This window comes from Ipomoea triloba, chromosome 14, assembly GCF_003576645.1.
Source record: "Ipomoea triloba cultivar NCNSP0323 chromosome 14, ASM357664v1".
NCBI lineage: Eukaryota > Viridiplantae > Streptophyta > Magnoliopsida > Solanales > Convolvulaceae > Ipomoea > Ipomoea triloba.
This window is the reverse complement of record NC_044929.1, coordinates 20,470,151-20,496,372: the sequence shown is the minus strand read 5'-3', so window position 1 is coordinate 20,496,372 and position 26,222 is coordinate 20,470,151. Positions and strand designations below refer to the sequence as shown.

The 26,222-nt window shown below is 36.3% G+C and overlaps 4 protein-coding genes across 6 annotated transcripts; 1 reads left to right on the top strand and 3 right to left on the bottom strand.

Annotated features, from left to right (window-relative positions):
* Positions 1–1,105: 1,105 nt before the first annotated feature.
* LOC116004339 (vicilin-like seed storage protein At2g18540) lies at positions 1,106–3,389 on the bottom strand. 3 transcript variants are annotated; one of them, XR_004094782.1, is made up of 5 exons: positions 3,193–3,389; positions 2,975–3,043; positions 1,643–2,543; positions 1,347–1,418; positions 1,106–1,246 (listed from the first exon to the last, which is right to left on the bottom strand). XR_004094782.1 is itself a non-coding variant. In XM_031244334.1 (3 exons), the coding sequence occupies exons 1-3, from the start codon at positions 3,372–3,374 to the stop codon at positions 1,856–1,858; spliced, it is 939 nt and encodes a 312-aa protein (XP_031100194.1). In that variant the 5' UTR covers positions 3,375–3,389; the 3' UTR covers positions 1,517–1,855. The 3 variants fall into 3 exon arrangements, 1 of the variants encoding a protein (XP_031100194.1); XR_004094783.1 differs by lacking the exon at positions 2,975–3,043; XM_031244334.1 differs by lacking the exons at positions 1,106–1,246; positions 1,347–1,418 and having other exon boundaries at positions 1,517–2,543.
* A 305-nt stretch (positions 3,390–3,694) lies between these two features.
* Positions 3,695–10,471, bottom strand: LOC116004337 (serine/arginine repetitive matrix protein 1). Its single transcript, XM_031244332.1, has 13 exons — positions 10,333–10,471; positions 10,110–10,199; positions 9,694–9,816; positions 9,427–9,594; positions 9,255–9,338; positions 8,987–9,117; positions 8,740–8,784; positions 8,591–8,647; positions 7,736–8,419; positions 6,066–6,404; positions 5,350–5,502; positions 5,132–5,200; positions 3,695–4,700 (listed from the first exon to the last, which is right to left on the bottom strand). Exons 1-13 carry the CDS (start codon positions 10,351–10,353, stop codon positions 4,013–4,015), a joined length of 2,652 nt encoding a protein of 883 aa, XP_031100192.1. The 5' UTR covers positions 10,354–10,471; the 3' UTR covers positions 3,695–4,012.
* Positions 10,472–14,162: 3,691 nt separating this feature from the next.
* Positions 14,163–18,334, top strand: LOC116004577 (protein TOC75-3, chloroplastic). The gene is made up of 7 exons (XM_031244687.1): positions 14,163–15,418; positions 15,781–16,002; positions 16,104–16,211; positions 16,292–16,483; positions 16,698–16,946; positions 17,468–17,722; positions 17,812–18,334. Exons 1-7 carry the CDS (start codon positions 14,243–14,245, stop codon positions 18,049–18,051), a joined length of 2,442 nt encoding a protein of 813 aa, XP_031100547.1. The 5' UTR covers positions 14,163–14,242; the 3' UTR covers positions 18,052–18,334.
* A 502-nt stretch (positions 18,335–18,836) lies between these two features.
* On the bottom strand, positions 18,837–22,477 carry LOC116003712 (transcription factor PCL1-like). Its single transcript, XM_031243624.1, has 2 exons — positions 21,227–22,477; positions 18,837–19,119 (listed from the first exon to the last, which is right to left on the bottom strand). Exon 1 carries the CDS (start codon positions 22,248–22,250, stop codon positions 21,258–21,260), a length of 993 nt encoding a protein of 330 aa, XP_031099484.1. The 5' UTR covers positions 22,251–22,477; the 3' UTR covers positions 18,837–19,119; positions 21,227–21,257.
* Between the last annotated feature and the right edge of the window lie 3,745 nt (positions 22,478–26,222).

The following is a 26,222-nucleotide window of genomic DNA, read 5'->3' as shown; positions in this document are numbered from 1 at the left end:
AGATAATGGAGTTCTAAAAAACATATTTGATTGAATAGAAGAAGACACTATTTTGTGTTTAGGTTAAAAAAAGATATAGTAATTTTGTCCTTTTTTTATTCTTGAAATCCATTGAATTGAAATACCAAGGGGACATGGGATTAATGGAAGGAATTTTATTTCTGCAAAATTATAATTTCTTCCAACCAATCAAAAGAATTTGACTACCTTCGAAATTATATGAGAATTTAAGTGAATGGAATTGTAATTCCTTCCAACCAAACACCACATTATAGTTACTAGTTTATGCTGATGAAAGGACAAATACATGGAAGGCACTTTCCATTAAAACTTTTAGTTACTAGTTTATGCTGATGAAAGGACAAATACATTGAAGGCACTTTCCATTAAAACTTTGCAAGTGAACTACGAAAAATAAATGGAAACCATCTGATACAATACCAAGCAAAAGTGGAACAATGTCCAGTAAAACTCATAGCAGAAAAGAATCAGAACACACAGACCAAAGGAAACAAGCAATATTGATTTGTCCAGAAGGATGCATCAAAATTCTAAATGGCCAAGGAAACAGACAGTTGTACAAGATTAAGGACTGTTTTTATCAAGTGAAAAATAGCAGCACCATACAGCAATAAGAACCCCCAGGATGGGGTTTTAAAAGTTAAAACACCATTCTATGCTAACTTCTTCTATCTATACTCTTCAATCTCCAACACTACATGTTTCCACATTCATAGATTCTAAGGAACCTCAAGAAATCCATTTATGATAATTCAAAATTCAAAAATCTCTAGTCTTGAAAAGAAATAATTCCATGTTTATGCAACTAGTAAACTACATTTCTTAAGAGGCAAATAAAGAACATCCCATTTTAAAAGGAAATCTGACTTGTGGCATTATCTAGGCACAAATTTAATTTTGATGAAGTTAAAACAAGGCATTACAACAAAATCAAAGCATCTGTCACTAACATGTAAATGAGAGAACCTAGTCAAACAACCAAAGATGCAACTCCATCTTGAACAATATAAACAAAAGAATTGCCATGAATAAAGAAAAATATAACGTCAATATAGACAGCAATCAAAAGATAGCAGCAGTGGTATTTACAAAATTTCATTTCATACAATTAATTATGCACCATACTGTCATACTCATACAACTGTTGCCATCAACATTAACGGGGGGAAGACAGGAACACAAGGCATCAAGAATAAAATGAACAATTCCAGGGACAACTTTCAAGCTGCCAGCCATGCAAGGGTTAAGCAGTACTTAGTAAGATCAAAATTTTAAATTGGTAAAGCATAATCTGAAAGACAATTAAAATTATCAATGTACATCACCTGTATTAGATTTCAATGTATGAAGCTGCATAGATCTGCTCAACCAGGTCACATAGGTGAAAATTTTCTCATCTATCAAATTAACCACAAAAACAACTTAGTAATTGAAGTAATAAGATTAATAAATTTCCATGACCTTCATAATATTAATCAGCAAAAGGACAATTAACTCAATCAGTCAAAGCCTTATATAAACCACAAAGTCAACCCATATCAAGGTAATATGCCAAATATTTACATCATTGTTCGAACACCAACCACAAGCACATTCCCAACAAAGCAGAGACTATCATTACCAGCAAATTTAGAAGGTAGGTCAGCAAAAAGTTGCACTCAAGACAGTAGCTCAGGAAATCTTCATTTAGGCATTTTAGCTGTCAGAAGTAAAGATAGACTGGATTAAGCATCCATACAGAATACACCCATGCAAAAGTCTTGGTAAATAAAACAAACAGTGAAATGATTATAATGATTCAATAACAGCCCATTGTCCAAGAGCAGCATGCAAATTAGTGGCCAATGCCCTTTTTTGCTCTAAGAGACTCAAGAGCCTTCTCTCGCAACTCAATTTCAAGCTTCTTCGCTGAATCCGTCCCTTCAATCTCACGTCCATGAAACTCTTTTCTGGCAAGCTCCTCATCCGAAACATTACCATCATTAGTCTTCTCAGCATCAGAAGGCGAAGATATAGCATTATCTGACTTCAATTTTTGTTTCCCAGCACGCCTCTCTTCCTTCTTACGACGTCTCTCATCCCGACGTCGACGCTTCTCCTCCTTCCTCAATTTCTTCTCTTCTTTCTTCCTCCTCTTAGCCTCCTTCCTCTCATCCACACCTGAATCATAACTAGAATCATCGTCAGAAGTTGACTCGTGTCTGACAGATCTCTTGTGCTTCCTCTTTTCCTTAACTCTAGATCTTCGCTTATCACATTCCTCAGAACCTGAATTCTTATAAATGATTTGTTCAACATCCTCCACTTTCCTAGATGTCTCATGTAAATGTTTTGCATCAACAGGCTGATCCTCTCCCTGGATGGCATTTAAACGACTGAGGTTCCTCTCATCAGCTTTGGGGCTCTCCAGATCCAATGATTCCCTATCCTTCTTAGCTACATGTGAGCCTCTATGAGTCACAGGTGACCTCTGTCGATCATCAAAATCTTTGATGTGATCCATTCTTCCAGATGTTTTTTCACTGTAGACAAAAAATAAACACATTAAAAAGACATTAAATAATATAGGTATACATGAAACTTCTATCATGAGTTTGGAAGTGAAAAGAAATGTTGTAAGTAGGGGTGTCAAAGTGGGTTGAAACCCACGTACCAACCCTAAACCGCCAGGCGGTGGAGCAGGTTAGAGCCTAAAATATTTGGCCCGTGAAAATGCAGGCCTCGCAGGCTTGGCCCGTGCGGGTTGGCGGGCTACGCGGGTTAGAAAACTAAAAAAACAATTAAAACTAATAATTTTTTTATTTTTGAAGTTGGCCCATCGAGTCTTTGAGCCCGCTTGCTAGGGTTGAAAAATTCTAGCCCACAGGCCAGCCCGCAAAAAATACAACCCGTTGTGGGCGGGCCAGCGCTCATTGACACCCCTAATTGTAAGAGAATAGCAATTGCAACAGACCCTCTCATGGCTTCTTTTGGCTTCCTTGACCCAGACCCATTAGAGTGGCTCCTAGTCTCAACAGGTCCCCTAAAATCCAGAACCAGCACATCTCAGAAAAGCACAAAGAACACTACTGAATTTCAGATAAAAAAAACATTTTGACTTTGATTGATGAAGTCTTGAAAAAAAATCACAAAGGAACATCTAAAAATGAGAGGCAAGCATTTAGTAACTACCTTAAAGAATTCACATCCCTCTCATCTGGGGTTCTCTCATATGCATCATGATGCAATTTATGATCTCTTTGTTTTCTCAAAGGACTTGGACTTCCAGTTCGAATTATCTTTCCCCTCCTTTCATTCAAAGTTCTCTTATTGGGACTCCTTGACCTATAGTAATAGATAGAAGCAAGGTTCATCCATCAGAACACATACAACAAAAAGATATGAAACACTGCACCTTTTAGGCTTTTATTGCAGTGGATTTCAAGTATTATTCATTTATTAACATCCAATCCAATCTACTAATAACAAAGGGTATCTTCAGTTAAATATTATCTTCAAGGATTAAACAAATATCATCACAGAGCAAGATTTTAAGCATTTAATTTAAAACAAATAAATACATAAATAAAAAAAAAAAAAAAAAAAAAAAAAAAAAAAAAAAAAAAAAANTTCCATGACCTTCATAATATTAATCAGCAAAAGGACAATTAACTCAATCAGTCAAAGCCTTATATAAACCACAAAGTCAACCCATATCAAGGTAATATGCCAAATATTTACATCATTGTTCGAACACCAACCACAAGCACATTCCCAACAAAGCAGAGACTATCATTACCAGCAAATTTAGAAGGTAGGTCAGCAAAAAGTTGCACTCAAGACAGTAGCTCAGGAAATCTTCATTTAGGCATTTTAGCTGTCAGAAGTAAAGATAGACTGGATTAAGCATCCATACAGAATACACCCATGCAAAAGTCTTGGTAAATAAAACAAACAGTGAAATGATTATAATGATTCAATAACAGCCCATTGTCCAAGAGCAGCATGCAAATTAGTGGCCAATGCCCTTTTTTGCTCTAAGAGACTCAAGAGCCTTCTCTCGCAACTCAATTTCAAGCTTCTTCGCTGAATCCGTCCCTTCAATCTCACGTCCATGAAACTCTTTTCTGGCAAGCTCCTCATCCGAAACATTACCATCATTAGTCTTCTCAGCATCAGAAGGCGAAGATATAGCATTATCTGACTTCAATTTTTGTTTCCCAGCACGCCTCTCTTCCTTCTTACGACGTCTCTCATCCCGACGTCGACGCTTCTCCTCCTTCCTCAATTTCTTCTCTTCTTTCTTCCTCCTCTTAGCCTCCTTCCTCTCATCCACACCTGAATCATAACTAGAATCATCGTCAGAAGTTGACTCGTGTCTGACAGATCTCTTGTGCTTCCTCTTTTCCTTAACTCTAGATCTTCGCTTATCACATTCCTCAGAACCTGAATTCTTATAAATGATTTGTTCAACATCCTCCACTTTCCTAGATGTCTCATGTAAATGTTTTGCATCAACAGGCTGATCCTCTCCCTGGATGGCATTTAAACGACTGAGGTTCCTCTCATCAGCTTTGGGGCTCTCCAGATCCAATGATTCCCTATCCTTCTTAGCTACATGTGAGCCTCTATGAGTCACAGGTGACCTCTGTCGATCATCAAAATCTTTGATGTGATCCATTCTTCCAGATGTTTTTTCACTGTAGACAAAAAATAAACACATTAAAAAGACATTAAATAATATAGGTATACATGAAACTTCTATCATGAGTTTGGAAGTGAAAAGAAATGTTGTAAGTAGGGGTGTCAAAGTGGGTTGAAACCCACGTACCAACCCTAAACCGCCAGGCGGTGGAGCAGGTTAGAGCCTAAAATATTTGGCCCGTGAAAATGCAGGCCTCGCAGGCTTGGCCCGTGCGGGTTGGCGGGCTACGCGGGTTAGAAAACTAAAAAAACAATTAAAACTAATAATTTTTTTATTTTTGAAGTTGGCCCATCGAGTCTTTGAGCCCGCTTGCTAGGGTTGAAAAATTCTAGCCCACAGGCCAGCCCGCAAAAAATACAACCCGTTGTGGGCGGGCCAGCGCTCATTGACACCCCTAATTGTAAGAGAATAGCAATTGCAACAGACCCTCTCATGGCTTCTTTTGGCTTCCTTGACCCAGACCCATTAGAGTGGCTCCTAGTCTCAACAGGTCCCCTAAAATCCAGAACCAGCACATCTCAGAAAAGCACAAAGAACACTACTGAATTTCAGATAAAAAAAACATTTTGACTTTGATTGATGAAGTCTTGAAAAAAAATCACAAAGGAACATCTAAAAATGAGAGGCAAGCATTTAGTAACTACCTTAAAGAATTCACATCCCTCTCATCTGGGGTTCTCTCATATGCATCATGATGCAATTTATGATCTCTTTGTTTTCTCAAAGGACTTGGACTTCCAGTTCGAATTATCTTTCCCCTCCTTTCATTCAAAGTTCTCTTATTGGGACTCCTTGACCTATAGTAATAGATAGAAGCAAGGTTCATCCATCAGAACACATACAACAAAAAGATATGAAACACTGCACCTTTTAGGCTTTTATTGCAGTGGATTTCAAGTATTATTCATTTATTAACATCCAATCCAATCTACTAATAACAAAGGGTATCTTCAGTTAAATATTATCTTCAAGGATTAAACAAATATCATCACAGAGCAAGATTTTAAGCATTTAATTTAAAACAAATAAATACATAAATAAAAAAAAAAAAAAAAAAAAAAAAAAAAAAAAAAAAAAAAAAAAAAAAAAAAAAAACTACTTTAACTTTACTTTCTAAAATAAGTTCCTGACCCAATCAAATATTAGGGCATTAGACTATTAATTCCTCTGCATTATCATTTCAGTGATAAATTTGATACTATCTTGTTTCTGCAAATTGACACACACTTGTACAAATATAAACCACATTAGATTTATAAAATAATAAATAAATAAATAAAAAGGTTAAACAGACTCTTCAAAATCAGAGAACTTTTTAATAAGTAAACATATACAGTAAAGCACAGAAAGGATAAGAGACCTCTCTTCACTGGGACTTCTTTCCCTGGCAGCTGGTGGAGATTCTGAAATGGATGGGGGTTTACGCTGTCGAGAGTCTGAAACAGATGGAGACCGACGAGCCAGAGATTCTGAAATAGATGGAGGAGACCTACGGGGTGGAGATTCTGAAAAAGATGGGGACTGGCGAGGTGAAGGTGACCTTTTATGATGTGAAGGCTTTCTATCATATAAATCGCTCCTTGGTGACCTAGAAGAAATAGGTTGCCTGCGTCCCACAATATTGGATTCCTTACGAACCACTGTAGGTTGTGAACCATCCTCTGAAGATGAACGGCTGGGAGAGTATTTCCCATGGCTTCTACAAAAGTGTTTTATGCCAATCAAAATTAACTTACCAAGTAGATTCTACAGGCAGAGGCAATATATTTAGTTCCCTAGCAGTGTCAAAATACATCAGAAACCACTCTTATATAATTAGCTGTGGTTCCACTTCAAATCGTTCACATTAGAATGAGGAACTCCGAATACTATCAACTCTCTAAGGATCACAAAAATTATACCTGTTCTCTCCATTTCTCTGTTTTTCATCTTTTGAGTTTTCCATTTCTCCAATATTCTATTTTCCAGTTTTCCTTTCTCCAAGTTTTCATGTCTCTAGTTTTCCAATTTGATTTTCCAGACTCAATTTTCAAGAATTATATAATCATATAATCATAAACTCAATATACTAATGCTAAATACTTAAAAGGTAACGAACGTTAATAATTAATAAATAAATTGCAACTATCTAAATTAATTTGTTTTAATTGTGAAAAAATGCACTTTTAGAGAGTCTAAGGTGTTGAAATTGTTGTGTTAAGAAGGAAAGAAAAGAGAGAGAGGGAAACAAAAAGGGGTTGAAATGAAATGAAAAAGCATTTAAAAAGGAGCTGAAATTATTTTTTTTTTTGAAATTGTTGTGTTAAGAAGAAAGGAAAGAAAAGAGAGAGAGGGAAACAAAAAGGGATTGAAATGAAATGAAAAAGCATTTAAAAAGGAGCTGAAATTTTTTTTTTTAAGGGTGAGTAAAAAAAGAGAAAAATGCTGGGAAAATCAAAGAAGAAAGGAAAGAGAGCAACAGAGAGAGGAGTTGAAATGAAATGGAACAGAAAGGGAAAATTAAAGGAAAGAAAAGAAAAGAAAAGGAAAAAAAATATTAAAGGGAGCTGAAGTGAAAAAAAAAAATTGCTGGGAGAATCGAAGAAGAAAGGAAAGTAAAGAAAAAAAATAAAAGAAAAAGGGGGCTAGAATGAAATAAGGGGGAAAAAAGAATGCAGGGAAAGGAAAGAAAAGAAAAAAAAAAAGAAAGGGGAAAAGGAGCTGAAATGAAATGAGGGAAAAAACAGACTGAAATGAAATAAGGGGTGGAATGCTGAAACAAAGCTGTCAATGCTCAAATAAAGACCTGCTGTTCATCCATTAAAGGTGCTTCCATTTCTCCAAATTGGGGGATTGGTTAAATAGATTCTCTAAATTCTGAAAAATGGATAATGTCTCTATTTTCCAATTTGGAAAAATGCAAGTAAACAAGTTCTCCATTTTTCCAGTTTTTCTATTTCTCCAGTTATTCATTTCTCTAGAAAGATAACTCATTTTTCCAGTTACTAAATGCACCCGCCATTAAGCCTGCGCAATAAATACTAGATGTACCTCATCCTTTCTGGAGGAGAATGAACAGGTGACATCCTCTCACGCTTTGGTGTTCTCTTCTTAATTGGTGAAAGGGCCCTATGATGAACTGGTGATGCAGAATTCGAGTATTCAGGTGAAGCAGACCTCCTTTGAATAGGTGACCTAGATCTTCTCCTGACTGGGGACCTGGATACCCTGCGGCCAGAAATGGGGCGCCGAACAGTAGTTGGAGAGCCACGCCGTGGACTCAAAGGAGAATGTCGAGACCGTCGCATGAAGGGGGATGGTGATCTATGACGTATATGGGATGGTGTTCTTCGACGAACAGGAGATGGAGATCGGCGCCTTAAAGGTGACCGAGGCCTTAAAGGTGATCGGAGTCGATGTCTCATTGGTGAACGTCGAATTGGTGACCTTGACCTACGCCAGATTGGTGATCGTGATCTTCGTCGTTTTGGAGACCTCGACCTACGTCGCAACGGAGAATGCCTGCGGTATCGCGTAGGGGAAGGTGACCTACGACGTGAACGAGACACCGATCTACGTCTTCGCCTTGGTGGAGACACAGACACAGATCGTCGAGGTGAATATTTATGGCGAGGTGTAATTGACCGCTTCACCGGAGAGGGGCGTGCCCTTTCAGAAGATATGGAGCGCCCTCTTTGTTCAGGACTAGATCTACTCCTTGACCTACGCCTTTCCCTGTAGAAACAAGCATCAGATAGCCAGGACATTAGCACTTGTGCTTTTACAAAAAGGGAAATTCACACAAAAGAAATGCAATTACTCACCAACAAGATGAGAAAGAAAGGAAAATATGGAACACAACCAATTAAGATATGATAAATATTTGCTATAGCATGGGAAGCATACCCTGAGTAACTTCTAGAGTTGGAAAATGACCTGCTAATTGACCTTGAACGTCTATCCCTGAACCAAGAAAATAAATTAGTCACCAAGCAGAATTGTAATAAAAATGAAAAAAATTGGAGACAAATTCAAATTAATACGAAGATTATTACCTTGGTAGTGGTGAATGATCAGCTGAGTTTGGAGACCTTGAGGACCTGGAAACACAATAAACTAATAAAGATATGTCTTATAGAGGCAGCACATAAAAGTATATTTACTACGCAATTTTATGAAGACTTTTGAGTCACTTACAAAAATAACCAGTCAACACATCCTTAGGAGTGACTTTTAGAAAATAGACTCAAGCCAATAATAATACAATGAAAACTATTAGGATACACTTCATCCCTTTCTGACCTGTTTCTTCCTCTTGAACCATTTTTGTCAGCATACACCTTTTCAGCTGAAGGCGGGGAACCCCTAGCGTGATGCTTTGTAGATGGTTCCAAAGCAGCATGCGTATCTCTTGAAATGTCAACATCGCCGTCCTACAGTAGTTTGAGGTAAAGGACATGAACCCAAATAATTGCAGAAGCAAGCTGATTAACATGAAACACAAACCAAAGTTAAAACAAAAACCCAATACTAGGTGAAGGAACTCTGTCATGGAAAATTGAAGACTAACCGCCTTCTTTTTTTCTTGCTCAAGTTCTTGATATTCTCTCTCTTTTCTCCTCTGTATTTCATTTGTTATTCGATCAGTCTCAGCCTACAATCACAACCCAAGAACACATGAGACAAAACAGCATCTGACAGCTAAATAAGAAGCCACATCACAACAAAAATGGGAGAAAGACCTTTTTCTTCTTTGTTTCCTCTTCCTTGGCATCCAGGAACTGCTGAGGAACACCACTTGCATTGTTCTGTGCACTAAGGAGTAGTGACCACAGCTCTTTCATGAACTTTCCAGTATTCCTTTCCATGAATCCAGTCAGTTGAATTTGAACCTCTTTCCCATTAACATCCTGCATACAGCAGCACACACCAAGGCAGTGCATCCCAAATCAAATTATAGTAGTGAATACAATGAAATAAGTTCAAACCATGTGGCACTAGTGCACAACCTTTCCTTCTAGAAGACTATAAATGAAGTTGATAAGCACTTCATCTTCAATCCCTACCAGCTCAGTAACTCGCTTGGCTATCCAAGGTCTCATCACATCCATCTTTACTTTCCTCATATCCACCTATCCACACCGATCAACCAGCAAAACAAAAATTCAAATGCCAATAAAACCCAGCCAAATCTATAACACAGTAAGCACACTAACAAGCAAGTAAAAACAAAAGCAGTCAGGTTTGAAACCATGGTCCCATCTCATCCTATCTTAACTTCCGTCACGTGGACCTAAAAGCATAATTCATACACCAACTAACAACTGTAAATCTGGCCATACAAAGCTGGTCAAAATTAAGATTACTTGCAGTTCAAATAGTGTAGTTACACAAATAATTTGAACAAAGAGCTAGAAACACAAACCAGATGCTCCAATTCGGGAGCGAACTTCTGCGATTTCAATAGCTTAGCTTGCTTGTTGGAGAACCGAGTATCCTGATCGGCGGACGTGCCCTAACATCATCAAACAATACAAAACAAAACAAATTCAAGCACCTTCAAAGCGTTAAACAGCTCGGATCTACAAGCTATTTTCCAGTGGACGCAGAAAGTTGAAAAGAAAACATGGAATTCGAGTAATTCGTACCCGGAAAAACCCTCCTGACATTTCCTAGGGTTTGTGAAAACAAGTGTGGATTCTAATGGTTTAGCGGGCGAGTGATGGTAGTTGATATTTTCCCCGAATCGGATGTGGGACTGGGAGCTCGGGCGGACGAAGGAGCGGCTACTAGCTTGTAAGTTATAAGTTGGAACTAGATATGGAAGTGCATCAGATGCTTCTACGGCTTCTGGGCCAAACCATCTGGGCTAACTTTTTAGGCTATTTTTCATACGCAGATTAACATTTTATGGGCTGCTCCAACTTGAAGCCCAAATACACAACACTTTCTATATTGCAGTAGAGTGGCGGCTGTTATGCCATGGACCTAGGTCCATCTTGCAAAGTAGATCCGGGTCCATGTTCATAATTTTATAAGTGCATGTTCATAATTTTAAAACTCCATATTCATAATTTTATAAGTTTATGTTCACAATTTCATAATTCTATGTTCAACAGTATAACACAATTTTTGAATCTATATAAAAAATTGTGAATATAGAGTTCAAAATTTGTGAATATTGAGTAATGTAATTTTGTATATTGAGATCTAAAATTGTAAATATAGAGTTCTAAAATTGTGAACATAGTTTTAAAATTATGAACATGAAAGGTGGATTCGGGTCCATAGCATAATTTGCCATAGAGCGGCTTACCTACCGTTCAACCATTAGACCATGGCCCATGGGTCATGATCCACATTGTAAAATAAATCAATGGCATAAGGTACATTTTTACTCGCAAATTTTACTATGAACCGCGCAATCAAAACGACGTCGTGTTGATTAATGAAAACAAACGGATAAAACGGTATCCGTTCCACGCAACTGCAGTTCCCCTTTCAACACAACTGCAGTATCAGCTCAACACAACTGCAGTATCAATTCAACACAATTGTAGTATTAGTTCAACACAATTGCAGTTTCAGACGGATGAAACAACCACCATCTGCGCAACTGCAATTCCCTTTCAACACATTGCAATATCAGTTCAACATAACTGCTGTATCAGTTCAACATAACTGCAGTATCAGTCATAACCATTGTGGACCATGGTCCACGGTATAACAACTGATTTTTACTAATCTATCTATTTACTAAATTATATAAAAGTCAATATTAGTAATACACCCATAATAAGTGTGAATAAATGTTATACCATTCATTTATGTCCGTTTTTTCTATTAATATTTTGGACAAATATATCCCTACCATTATAACTTCCGTTATCTTTTTCACTATTGTTACTGTGCACATGCATCCACCATATATTTTCTTATATTTTTCAATAATAATATGTACACATTTTATATTGGAGTTATATGTTAGTTACTTTTTAAAATATAAATATCTAATTTACATGTTTTACATAATTATTATTATTATTATTATTATTATTATTATTATTTACTATAATTTAAACATCTGTATTCAAAAAAAAACATCTAAAATCTAAATAAATTTAAAATTTTAATATAAATTACTAATATTGGGCACCTTTTTTTGCGCATCGCGCATAAAAAATACTAGTAAATTATATCAGAGTCAATGTTGGTAAGGCTCTAGTAGAAATATAAAATATGTTGGTGTAATCATGTCTAATGATGATAAAACTTACCGAAATGTATTATGGAAAGAAGTAATCAAGTAAAATAGTTGCATTGTTGAGTTTGCTTACAAGAGTGTCACATGTTTGTCACAGGTTCTAGTATTTGTACTCATGAGTACAACGGCTCTTACATTCAGCATAATGAAGCTTACAATAACTAGCTTATAGTAACTATGCACCCTCCTCATTGAGTACATGGTCCTTTCATAATTGTTTCTTTAATGAGACGGTGCTTGTACTTTTAAGTGTATAATAACTGTTACAGTTGATCTCTCTCCATGTCAACTTCTCCGGGTCAAGTCTACCACTTATCCAACTACCCAATTATCACCCCCCTACTCTTGAGTTGCGAAGTACTTGAGTCAGTTTACGAAGTAATAATAGCTGTAAATTCATGAATATATCATTACCAGCCCCCCTACTCCCAACTTAAGGAGTGACAAAATCATGCTAATGATTTTCTTTCCCTTTTTTCCTTTTATTTCCAAATATTTTATCTCATTTTTTATTTCTAAAGTCTCATAAGAAAAAGATAAGGCACATAGACTCTTACTCTCCCCTTGATAAGTCCTTTATAGAATACATAGGACTTCAATTAGAAACATGAGATTGAAAGGATGCCAAAGGTCTTGTCAGCCATCAAGTTCTTATGCTCCTTCATGAACCTAATTCAGTATTGTCAACCATCCAGGGGACACATATCTCAGAGTCCACCTACAACTACTCTTATCTGGGTCCCGGTTCCCTCTCTATAATTTATTGGTCAATTTCTTAAATTACTATGAGATAGCAGCAGGTTAGCTTGTCGCAAATGGTCATCAAGTGATTGTTGGTTTCCTTTCTTTATGCCACGAGAGAGGGGTAGAACATAGTCTAAGTCTTTTCCAATTATTTGTGGTTTGTATGTCATATTCACATGAGAGGAAATGTTTTGTTATTATATATACTAGACCTCGCTTTAATATTTTTGGCGACTTTTTTTTTTTTTTTTTTTATGTTTAACAATGGGTGGAAACCCAAATTTATCTTTGTTTGCCATGGTGTTCCATCTCTGTTCAATGTTAGGTGAGGATCCTAAGCCCGTTGTCATTCGCCCCTATATATGAATCATTCTTTGCGTATAGACGTGGTTGTGCTGATGAGGGGTGGTCCTCTAAAGATCGACGAATATACCACCTTGTGGGAGTTGGAAAAGTTAAGTTTCTTGAGGAATCAACTAAATGCCCTTGAACTATCTAGTACCCTTTCTTCTTCCGTCCTCCCTCTAGCATGCATCCCCTTTGTTGCTATCATGCTTCCCAACCTTTTCCCCACCTTATTTGTTGACTTTAACAGTTAGATTTTGTCGGTAATATGCCTTCAAGATTAGATCAATACATGTCCAAACATTCTCAAACTTATTTGTCCAATAAAAGCAAGATCGATAACTCTAAGAGGGAAGGGGAAAAAAGGTAAGGAGGTAACGAGTAAAGGGGTGACGCTCGCCACACCAAGTACACATGTTCCCCGCTTGGAACCTGCCTCTACTGGGTCTTATGCGCCTCCTGTCTATCCCCTGAGTGGCTAGGGAAATCATCCCCAGAACACGCTGCATGAGCCCAGACCAATATGATTCGATTGTGAATGGATGTGCCTCCTGCTAGGTCTTTAATAAGTGGCGATATTAATAGAGGGAGTATGATACTCGAGTTCTCCCTCTTGCGGATGGGAGTTATTTGGCAGCCATGGACATCGACTCACAATATGATTGGTAGAACACAACAGTTGCCTCCCTTAGACTCGAACAGTGCATTTGCAGAATACCAATAAGGTTTTCGCCTGTTCCTCTAATTGATCTAAATAATACGATCACAGTTATAATTAAGAAACTAAGGGTCCTTTTGAAAAATCGAAAAATGACTTCCAAATGTTTAGAAGCATTTTTAGTTTCCAATTGTTATACCATGAACTAGGATTTATATTGCATTGTGAATCCTGGTACAAAAATTATATATCTTCCGTTATCAATTTTTGTAACACAAATAACTTGATAATTACAGACACATAATATAATAGCTACAGGTACAAAAATTATCAATTGCATGTACAAAATATGTCACTACATATACAAATGCAAGGTGGTAGATCCATGGTATAATTTGCCTTTAGCTTCCTTATAAATGGGCTCCCGGTCCACTACATGTTCATTATTAAAATATACCGAATGTAGGAGATAAGCCCATTCATAATTCATAAACCTCCGTAGCTTTCGTTGTAAAATCACCTTTTTCCATATCCCTCCCTCACCGCAATGGCGTCGATCGGCGCGTCGGGTCTCGCTTTCTCCGTTAGCCATTCCCATCGCCGACATGTTAAACCCTCGGCAACGGCCTCTGTGCCCGCTACCCCTCCCCTTCCACCGGTCTCAGTCAAATCCAACCGACCAGCTGTATCCTTATCCTCTCAAAACCCTGAACCCTCGTTGTCCACGCCTAACCCAAATCCTTCCATTTTGTCCTCCAAACGGTTTAATAGGCTCTTAAAAGCCTCCTTCGCACTCGGCTCTGGCCTCTTCTTACTTCCCAGCGGGTTGTCTAAGCATCATTTCAATCTTGGCGGCGGAGGAGGAGGAGGAGGCGGCGGCGGAGGTGGAGGAGGAAGTGGCGGCGGCGGTGATGGTGGTAATTTATGGTCTAAGCTTTTCTGTCCCTCGGCCAATGCGGGAGAGGAAGAGTCGCAAGAGTGGGACAACCACGGCTTGCCGTCCGACATTGTGGTCCAGCTTACCAAGCTCAGTGGATTCAAGAGGTATAAAGTATCGGATATCATCTTCTATGATCGGAAACGCGGCTATACTTTCGGGAGTGAGGATTCGTTCTTCGAGATGGTGTCGCTCCGGCCAGGTGGGGTCTATACCAAGGCTCAGCTCGAGAAGGAGCTGGAAACCCTAGCTTCCAGTGGAATGTTCGAGAAAGTTGATTTGGAGGGGAAAACGAAATCGGACGGGACCATTGTTGTGACTTTCCCCTTCTACGAGAGCACCTGGAGGTCCGCCGAATCTTTCCGGTGCATCAATGTGGGGTTGATGCCGCCGGAAAAGCCAATTGAGACGGATCCGGACTTGACAATGAAGGAGATGGAGGAGTATTATAGTCTACAGGCGAGCCAATACCAGACAAGAATTAAGAAGTCCAGGGCGTGCCTGCTGCCAGTGAGTGTGCAAAATGAAATTTTGAATATGATGAGAGGGCGTGTAAGCGCAAGAATGCTTCAGAGAATAAGGGACAAGGTGCAACAATGGTACCACGAAAATGGATATGCCTGTGCACAAGTTGTGAACTTTGGTAACTTGAACACAGACGAGGTGGTTTGCGAAGTGGTGGAGGGTGATATCACTCAGCTCGCTATTCAGTTCCTGGACAAGCTTGGAAATGTATGCGAAGGGAACACTCGGCTTGCTGTAGTGAGGAGAGAAATACCTAAACAGGTAGTTTAATCTTTATTTTTACTTAGTTCTGTAGCCTTGTTAATTTCTACTAATGATGAGTAAAGTAACTTGTTACTTGAATTTGATTTATTTACATGGACAGTAGAGTATTATTAATTATAATAGTTGCTTGCTTAAAACAGTGTTGTTTACCTGCTGGATTTCTAGCAAGTAGTGAAAACAAGAGGTTGTGGAAGGGAGGGGGGACTTGCAGCTGAAAATTCTTTATAGGACAATTTGTTTGATTAGATTGTCGGATTTAGTATAGAATCTAGGGGTTTCATAGTGGTTTGAATTTGTAATTAGTTTTGATTGGTTCTTCAAATGGCTACTGAACATTGAATTATTGATTGCATATTCAGCTTCGTCAAGGACAAGTTTTCAACATTGAAGTGGGGAAACAAGCTTTGAGGAACATTAATTCTCTTGCTCTCTTCTCTAATATTGAAGTCAACCCGCGCCCGGATGAAAAGAATGAGGGTGGAATTGTTGTGGAAATTAAGCTGAAGGAATTAGAACAGAAGTCTGCTGAAGTCAGTACAGAGTGGAGTATTGTGCCTGGACGTGGAGGTCGTCCTACATTGGTATAGAAATTAAAATTCTGATTTGGATGATGTAATTTAGTACGGAGTATTTAATGTTACTTCATATGATGCATGTTCTTTTTATGGGTATTGTTGTTTAGGCTTCATTTCAACCTGGTGGAACTGTTTCCTTTGAGCATCGGAATATTAAAGGTTTAAATAGATCCTTGCTTGGTACAGTGACTACCAGCAACTTCTTCAACCCTCAGGTAATTTTATTAATTTTTCGTTTTGAAAATGTTTGTAACATTTTGCATTTTGACAAGATTTGCCCCAAAATTACTTGCAGGATGATCTTGCATTTAAGCTTGAGTACGTTCACCCATATTTAGATGGTGTAACTAACCCTCGTAATCGTACCTTCCGCACTAGCTGCTTCAACAGCAGAAAATTGAGTCCAGTCTTCACAGGTGGGCCAGGAGTGGATGAAGTTCCTCCTATATGGGTGGACCGAACTGGAGTTAAAGCCAACATTACAGAGGTACTTGGAATGGTCTCTTGTTTAGTAATACTTGCTAATTCTCTATGATTGTAGATTTATGGTTATCAACGTCTTAAATGAAGATGCTTTATTGCCTTTTTTTTTTTTGGTGCAGAAAACACTTATTTCACATGTTCCTCAAGTTGATTTTTATTTCTGGGTCAAAAATATATTTTCCCCTTTTTCAATTTTCTGAAATATCATTTTGGTGTAGAACTTCACACGTCAAAGCAAGTTCACTTATGGACTTGTGATGGAGGAAATTACAACTCGTGATGAAAGCAGCCATATTTCTGCTCGTGGCCAGAGGGTATTGCCAAGTGGAGGAATTAGTGCAGATGGACCTCCAACAACTCTCAGTGACACTGGCATTGACAGGATGGCGTTCCTGCAGGCAAACATCACTCGTGATAACACCAAGTTCATAAATGGAGCAATAGTGGGCGAGAGGAATGTCTTCCAGGTAATATATGACTGCATTGTTTGTTTAATTCTAACTCTAACCTGGATTACCATTTTACCTTTGAACAGAGTCTTTATAAGTTATAACTACTTTCTACAAAATCATGTGATAATACCGATTCTCTGTGATGAACACTATTTTATATATGATCACTAGTTTTAGACTTTTAGTTCATAATTTGAATTTTCTGTTAGCTCTGGCTTGTTCAGAATGAGGGATTTAGCCATTGTTTTGGCCTCGTATATATTTATTTTTCCTTTTGTCTCACAAGTGCCAATTAGTTTTCTGATTAAAATTACTGTCTGCTTTCAGCTACACTTTGCCCTTGAAAACTCATCCATTTCAATGCTAATTGAGTGGGGTTATTTCTAGCATGATCATTTGTCTTTTAACCTTCCTGATTTGTAATACGGAGTAGAAAAAATGGATGCAAAAGATGAAAATGTTATGGTCTTTTTGACCTGTAATGTTTTTTGAGAGCCATACAAACATATGCATAATTTATTTAAATCTTTTTACAGCTTGACCAAGGACTTGGGATTGGAAGCAAGTTTCCTTTCTTCAACCGCCACCAGTTGACAATGACCCGATTTATTCAGTTGAAGGAAGTGGAGGAAGGTGTTGGTAAGTCTCCACCACCCGTATTAGTCCTTCATGGACACTACGGGGGTTGTGTTGGAGACCTTGCTAGCTATGATGCCTTCACACTCGGGGGACCATATTCAGTAAGGGGATACAACATGGGAGAGATAGGTGCAGCCAGAAATATACTCGAGGTACGTTGTTGTATTCACTTCTTAGATGACTGTCTATAGCCATGCTGATATTCCATTACTCTGATGCCCTCGTTATGATGCAACTCCAGGTTGCTGCTGAGCTTCGGGTACCTGTGAGAAACACGCACGTTTATGCATTTGCTGAACACGGGAATGATCTCGGTAGTTCAAAGGATGTGAAAGGGAACCCTACAGAGGTTTACAGGAGAATGGGTCACGGTTCCTCTTATGGCGTTGGAGTGAAGCTGGGTCTAGTACGAGCAGAGTATGCCGTTGATCATAACTCTGGCACTGGCGCGGTATTCTTTAGGTTTGGCGAAAGGTTTTGAGGAACATATACAGAAGTTGAGTTGTTCATGTACAAGCAAACTCCAAAGTGCGGCCTATGACTATCTTTTTGAAAGCCAATGTATGAGGATACCATTTCATTTAATCGGTTGCTTCAATTATCTTTCATAATAATTAGTGTAGTTTTGAACCATGCTTCCATAAGATTTAATATCATTTTTATTAAATTTTAGTGTATAATACTTATTATGATTAATAATTTGTTGTTTTAACATTATTAATCATGCCACTAATTATGTTGGGTATGTACTTTTAATGAGCAAATTTCATTTTTTGTCATTGACACATACTTTTAATTTTGTCATTATTCAATTAAAATGTTAACCTTTTTTTATTAAATACAAAAATTTAAATAGAAGACAAATTGTGACAAAAAATAAAAGTAAATGATCTAATGAAAAATTAAAAGAATAAGACAATAAAAGTAAATTTTACTCTTACTTATAATAGTTATTACAAATTTTATTTACTCACTTCACGGTTCACACATATATATAAGTAGCTTTGAATGAGAATAAACACTTATTTAAAAAATGTATAGACTGATTTTAACCACCTATTAAGGTTTATTAATAATTGCGAATTTTAATTAAAAAATATGAGAAATTTTATAATTATGGCGAACCAGGAGACTAACAAATAGCTGCGGGCGGTGAATTATGTTGTAATCAATCTAAACATGATAATGTCGCCAAAGACTTTGTGGTCAAGCGGCATAACTATGGCTAAATATGTATGGACAAATACTACATTGTAACAGAGTCAATAATACTAAAAAAAAACATGTTAATGCTATACTCAGAGAAAAAGGAGGAAAATAATATTTATAATATGGGTAAAGGGGACCAAAGAAAGTTGTAACACAAAACATGCAATTTATCACTGGAAGAACAGGATGAGGTATACGAGATTTATTGAGAACCCATCTGCAGAGTAGACTGAAACTGGGCGGCCTGCTTAGTGTTCAGATTTCATCAAAATGAAGAAATGTTTCTCAAATTCAGCTTCCTGGCTTCGCCAACCCCAACTAACATGCTCTCAGCTCCACTCTACAAATCAAGCTACATTCTTCAGTTTGACATGCTACTGCAACTGTTACTGCTACTCGGTTTCTAATACTTGTGAAGCTAATAAACACAAATTTTGAATATTGTTGGCAAACAGCACATGTAAATAGATGATTATTTTGTAGCATACAGAACTTCACAAGTTGCATCACATCAGAACCACACAATCTGCTTCTGCCCTTTTATTTTATGAAAAATCACGAGCAAACACTTATACCCGTAGCAGTGTATACAAAAGGTTTTGGCCTAAAGAGCCGAGACTTGTGCTAATTGCACAACAATGTCTTATTGTTAAGAAAATAGAGAAATAAGTCAAAACTCAAAAAGGTTCTATGAGTAGCAAAGAGTCACCAGCCACAGTTAAGACACAAGCTTATATGTATTAAGCAAGAGACAAGGGTAGAACAAAAGGCAACTATATGAATTGATGGAAAGATGATAAGAGCTTAATATTATACTATTATTATAGACTATGAGATACCCAAATAGTCTAACTATATAAAGCCAAGTGGTTCTTAGAAAAATGAGTCTTTTACAGTTTTTAAGTTTTAATACATATTTACTTTTAACATTTTCCCTCTGGTTGAAGCATATGCAATATGCACATGAATGAATCGTAAAAGACTTCTTGAGTCCACCATTTCTTTATAAAATGGTGGAATCATGAAAAAGAATTGAAGAAAAAACCTGAAAAGACTTCTTTGATGCAAAACTTGTTCTTCGGAGGCAGCAAAGGCAACTACTGCTTGAAGAAAAGAAAAATATAACACTTCTTTGGGAAGTCTTAAAACATTGAAAGGAAACTTGAAAAATCATGGAGAAAATGGGTGACAATTTCCATACTCATTTGAAAGTTTTGAAGACCTTATGCAAAGATTGAATGCCAAACATTAAACACACTGCCAAAGGTTGGGATAAATTGGAGGCTCTAGCAAAGATACATGTGATTGGTTTTAGTTATTTGAGTCTATGTTGAAAATAAAAACAGAAAATGAACAATACTCAAGTTACTGTTAACTGTTTGGGTACTGTTCACATATTGTTCCATGAGCAGTAACCTTCCCTGAAATAAAAAGTCGAAAACTCTGACAGGTGGCAAGAGTCACCATTTGGCAGTAAGGCTGAAGCTTATTTTATTAAATAAGAGTTGAAAGTAGAACAAAAGAGAAAAAATAGAAAACCCAATGAGATACTCAAAGTAATCAGGAACATTTCAGATTTTCAACACAACATGTTTACTTGCAGTTTAGTAGTTAATGAAGACTGTAGAGTAGATGAATAATGTCATCTAGCACACTTGCAATATACTTCAACAAGGTAGTCTACTTTCAAGTTCTACAGGTCCCTCAAATGGCTTTCACTACTTATACAACAAACTAACTAAATAAGCGGTAAAAAAGATAATGAGGTCATTCGCCTACAAGACAATGAGATGTCATCTAGCACATGTGATATACTAAGACAGGGTAGTGTCCTTCTACATTGCAAAGATCCCTAAGATGAAATTCATATTCATACGAGAAACTCAACTAAATAAGCAGAAAAAAGATGAGATGATTAGTCTACATAACAACACAATGCACTTATTTAACAACCTGTTTTGGTGATGATGACAATCAGAAATTCAGAATACTTGACAATTCTCAAATTCACAAGTTTCAAATATAGAAAATTCAATAAAATTACATTAAAAGAGAAACAAATCCAAAATTTCACAAAACATAATTGGTATGCATATCAACAAGCTCTATAGTACAAAAGATAAATAATCCAGCTACTTTAAAATAATGAACATAAAAAGATATCAGAGAAAAAGAAGTATCAATTCAAAAAGAACGGAACCACTGAAAACTAGCACTATATTTTAGCCAATAACATTCTATTGAAGATAAGAACCAATTATTACAAACTAATTACGGGATCACCAATGCATATATTCATATACCTCTTCTATTGCTTGGAAAGCACTAAAGTCTCTAAACAAAAATCAAGTTTCCATTCACCTAGTCATATCCTGTCCAGTTTGGCAATTTCACAAGCAGTATCCACACACATTGACATTAAAAGCTCATAGGACCGAGAACCTGACCTCTATCCATTTTTATGCCAAGCTGCAGCATTTACTTATCAGTAGGAGCAACGTGATGATATGCGCCATATCTGTTCCCCGACCAATCCCTCTGCTGCATCAGACCATACTGATGGTGAAAGCCATTAGATGGTCCGCCATTTGGATTCCCCACTGCTAATCCTACATGGCCATTGTGGCCGTGGCCATGAGCAGCCATGCCAATCATTGGCATAGGCATCATTTGCGGCGGGTATGGCATAGCCATGTGGCCATTACTGTTGTGACTGTGTCCATTTCCGTGAGAGTGGCCGTTTCCGTGGCCATAACCGCTACCTCCGGATTCGTGTAAGCTCTGAGGCACAGGTGTGGAAGCGAACAAATGATCAGAGGACGAAGGTCCCTCGTTCGATAACCCTTGCATCCTCTTCAAATAGAGCCGATACTTCTGCAAATGACTAGCGACGTTCTCCCGGGTGAGCCCCTCCACGTTCATGAGCTGCATAATCGTCTTTGGCACCGCGTTTTTGATCCCTAGATGCGCCACCACGTCCACGAACCGCTTGTGCAGCTGCGGCGTCCACACCAGCCTCGGCCTCTTCAGAGTCTTCGCCGACGGATCGTCCCCGCAATTCTCATTCCGAACCGCCGAGTCAGCCTCCTCCGCGCCTCCACCGGACTCGATCCTCCGCGTCTTCCTGGAATCGGACCCCTCCCGGGTCGGATCCACATCGTCCTCCACAATCATCTGCTCTCTGTTCCTCTCCTCATTAAACGGCTTAAAATTAAAATTATTTGAAGACGAAAGCGTCTGCGATTGCCCTCCCCGCAGCGAAGAAAACGTCGAGTGCGATGCACGATTAACGTCAAGCATAGTCCTAGTCGGTTCCGGAGAAATCCGAAACGCCGTTGCCAATTCCGGCGGGATCAGCGCCTGCGACAACGGAGTCAGATCATCTATGCTCGGAAGACCTTCCTCCCACTCCATCACCCTATCCTCCTCTCCGGCGCCGCCATAGTCACCAATTTTCACTTCCTCCCCCATGGCAACTGAAGCTTATTCACTGATCAAAATTTTCACTTTTTATTCCAAATACTCTGTGTATTCAATCAAACGGCAAAATCAGATTTCCTGGTTTCCCGGGTATGGATCGGAAGAGAAACGATCGGAAAATCGAGAAGATATTTCGGAGATTCTTGGAAAAATGAGGGGCCGACGGTGAAAATAAATAAGTTGTAGAAAAGGGATAAAGTGTGAAAAAGTGCAAATCTGATTCCAAATAAGATCGCCACCGTGGACGCCTCAGCTTAGATATTTTTGATCTTCTAAATATCTTTCTTCCACCCACACATATAAATATCTCAATCAATATTATATGTTTATATGCTTTTATTTGAAATTTTCTAAAAAATAATTTTATAAGTATTTTTAAAAATATTCTCTCAAATTATTAAATAATTTTATATTTTATAAAATGTAAAATTAAAATTTAATGAAGTACATTAAATTTATGTATAATGGTCTAAGTAAATTACTGTGGGTAATTTTTAAAACTAAATAACCTAGAAAGTAACTAGGGTGCGATTGACCTAAGTTAGCACAACCAGAACTATGACCCGACCTCATGTACGGCGATGTTTGTCTTGGCATGATCTTATCGCAATATGGGACATGTTGAGTAGGTCTATAATGGATTGAACTAGGTTAGCTATGAGTAACTCGACGCAATTTGCATCTCCACATCTATACTATATATAAAAATAATATCCTCCTCTAAAAATTTCCCACCCAAACGTAGGGGCATTTTAGTAATATGATAATTAATTAATTAATAATAATAATAATAATAATAATAATAATAATATAACTTCCATGCATATTTCTGCCTTAATTGCACTTAATTGACAGAAAATGAAAAAGGAAACCTAATTGATTGAAAATGAAATTAACCTCCAAATAAAACAATGAACACGTACATTTTTTATGTATTCATCAATTGAGATTAATGTTTTTTTTTTTTGTAATTTAAAAATTTTAAATATTTATTAGTTAAGTCAACAATAATTTTATTGAGATAAATCCATATCTATATCTATCTATATCTATATATCTATCTATATAAATAAATAAATAAATAAATATATATTATAATAATAATAATAATAATAATAATAATTTGTAAAAATTATTCCAAAATTCCTATCTCAAAATTTATTCTCCTCCAATTAAATTTATTTCCTTAAATTTAGTGACACAATTACCTAATCTTCCCTTAATTAATTTGGCTAATTAGGGGGCTAAATTGTGTAGGGACCTCCCTCTCTCTCTTTATGGCTATAAATACAAGGAGAAACCCAGTCAGCCACCACTAATTTTCATCTCTCTTAAGTTTTGTTGTTTTTTGTTTATATAAAAGCATCAATATTTACGTAGGAAGAACCACCATTCTCCATAGATGTGTGATATATTTGTTGTAGCACTTTTGCTCTTCTCCTCATCTCCTTTATCTTTGCATTCTCCAAATTCATGAATCTCTTCAACAGCCCACCGATTTCTCCATTCCCCACCAAACCTCCATCCCCTCTCTGCACCTTCGCATGCATGGATTGAGAAGGGGTTTTGTCTATGGCACTGAAGTAGGGAATTGCAGGGCTGATTGTGTGGATGAGAAGAGAATTTAAGCTTTGCTTTATAGCGTCAATGGCGTGAGCTTCAAGCTCATAAAGTGAAGTGATTAAAAGGTATTGTGCTTTGGCACCATTGATAGGTTACAATTTTTTGGATCACAGGATCCCAAGGTCTTCCAAGAATTGTTCAAGAGTTTACCGTTGTCATTTCTTAAGTATGCTTTAAATAGGCTTAAGTAGTTAATAGTTGATTGATTTAGTGATAGATAGATGATAGCTAATTGTGTTAATTATTTTTATCCATTGATATAAATTGATATGCATAAGAGGAGGTATTTGGTAAATTTAAATAAAAATTTAATAAATGCAAGTACTATAATAATCAACAACTAAGAATAAATTAGATTTTTAAAATGTTTTTGATTGATTTAGTGATATATTGATTTGGTAATATCCTACAAATAATTCACAGATTATTACGTCCATACAATTATGCAAATTATTTCAATTCACATATTATTACACATATAAAATTATGCTAATGGTTGCTTTTGAATAAAATATTATAATTATGGTAATTAAGAAATTAATTCACACATTATACTTTTATTAAACTGTTTTTTATACTTTCCGTTATATAGATTTTATCTAATCAATTAAGAAATTAATGGTACACATATTACAGAATAATTAAAGAAAATTAAACAAAAACATATTCGGACATAATTATAGAAAATTAAATATACACATATTCTGTCTATAATTAAATGAAATTAAACATACACATATTTGGACATAATTAAGGAAAATTAAATATACACATATTAGGTCTATGATTAAATGAAATTAAACACACACATATTATTCATAATTACAAACATGTATTTAAATTTTCAAAAAAAAAAAAACAAATCTGTATTTAACACTTTAATCTTACTATGGTAATTAAACATAGACATTCTTTCATTTGATTATTGTATTTTTTTTTTTACTTAAAATAATATCAATCTTACTATGGTAATTGATACTTTTCCTAATATAATTTTTAATTAATCAATTTCAACATGCACGAATATATAAATCTTATAATTTCAAATAAATGTATATTTTCAAATATTAGAATTGATTATAATTTCATCACTAATTTTATTATTTAAATATATATAAGATTGCCATTCAAATCACAAGGAAGACAATTTCAATTAACGCTTTCATATGCAATGTTTATTAATAAAATTCAAGGGCAAAGTAGCAAATATGATCTCATGTTAAATTGTTATTGAGTAAACCGGTTTTTGTCGATACTCAATTGTATATTGTTGCATCTAGAGTTAACCATCCCAAAGGTCTCAAAATTTGTATTTGCGGTAACTCTAGAAGAAATTGTACTTCAACTAATAATATAATTTACCAAGAAGTTTTTAATAATTTGTAATTTTAAATAATTTGTATTGAAATTTTAATTAAAAAGTTTTCTTTTAACTAATTACCCATCTTAAATATCAATTCATATTTTAATTGCAAATATCTATATTCATAACTTTTTCATATTAAATCAACATAATTATTAAATAACGAAACTATATAAATGAATAAATCTAATATCTTCTTTTCATATATGAAAATAATCTAAATATTTCAAATTGTTAGTCCGTGCATCGCACGGGTATCATTAAATCGTAACAAATATTTTCAATCATACTATATTATATATATGTTATCAAAAAATACACGAATTACGAATTTTGGCTGAGATACAAAAATTACAAATGTCAATCATATTATATTATATATATGCTAATATATTACGAATGTCAATCATATAATAATAATAATAATAAGCATAATAATATAAATCCTATGCATATTTGTGCCTTAATTGACACCTAATTGATAGAAAATGAAAAAGGAAACGAAAATCACTAATTGACTATAAATAAAAAAAGATCCCTAATTGATTGAAAATGAAAAAGAAAACAGAAATTAATCATTAATACTAGAAAATGAAAATTGAAAAAGGAAATGAGAATTACTAATTGCTTGCAAATAAAAAAATGATCCGATCCCTACGCCATGCCTATAAAATGATAGGATCGAACTTGAGTTTGCCTTCCCCCTGTGCACTACTCAAGATATTCAAGAATTGGATCATCTCTCTAAGGTTTTTCCAAGAATGGTGGTTGTCGTCATTCCCGGTCTTGATCGTCGTCACCATTAACATTTCCATTGATCTGTATCCTCTATTGGTTTTCTTCCTATTGATCTGTATCCTCTATTGGTTTTCTTCCTATTTTCTAAGTTTCCCACATGTATGCATATGTTTATTAGCACGTCTTCCGTGTGCAGGAACATGTATGCATATGTTTAAAGATGGGTCCTTTTAACCCAG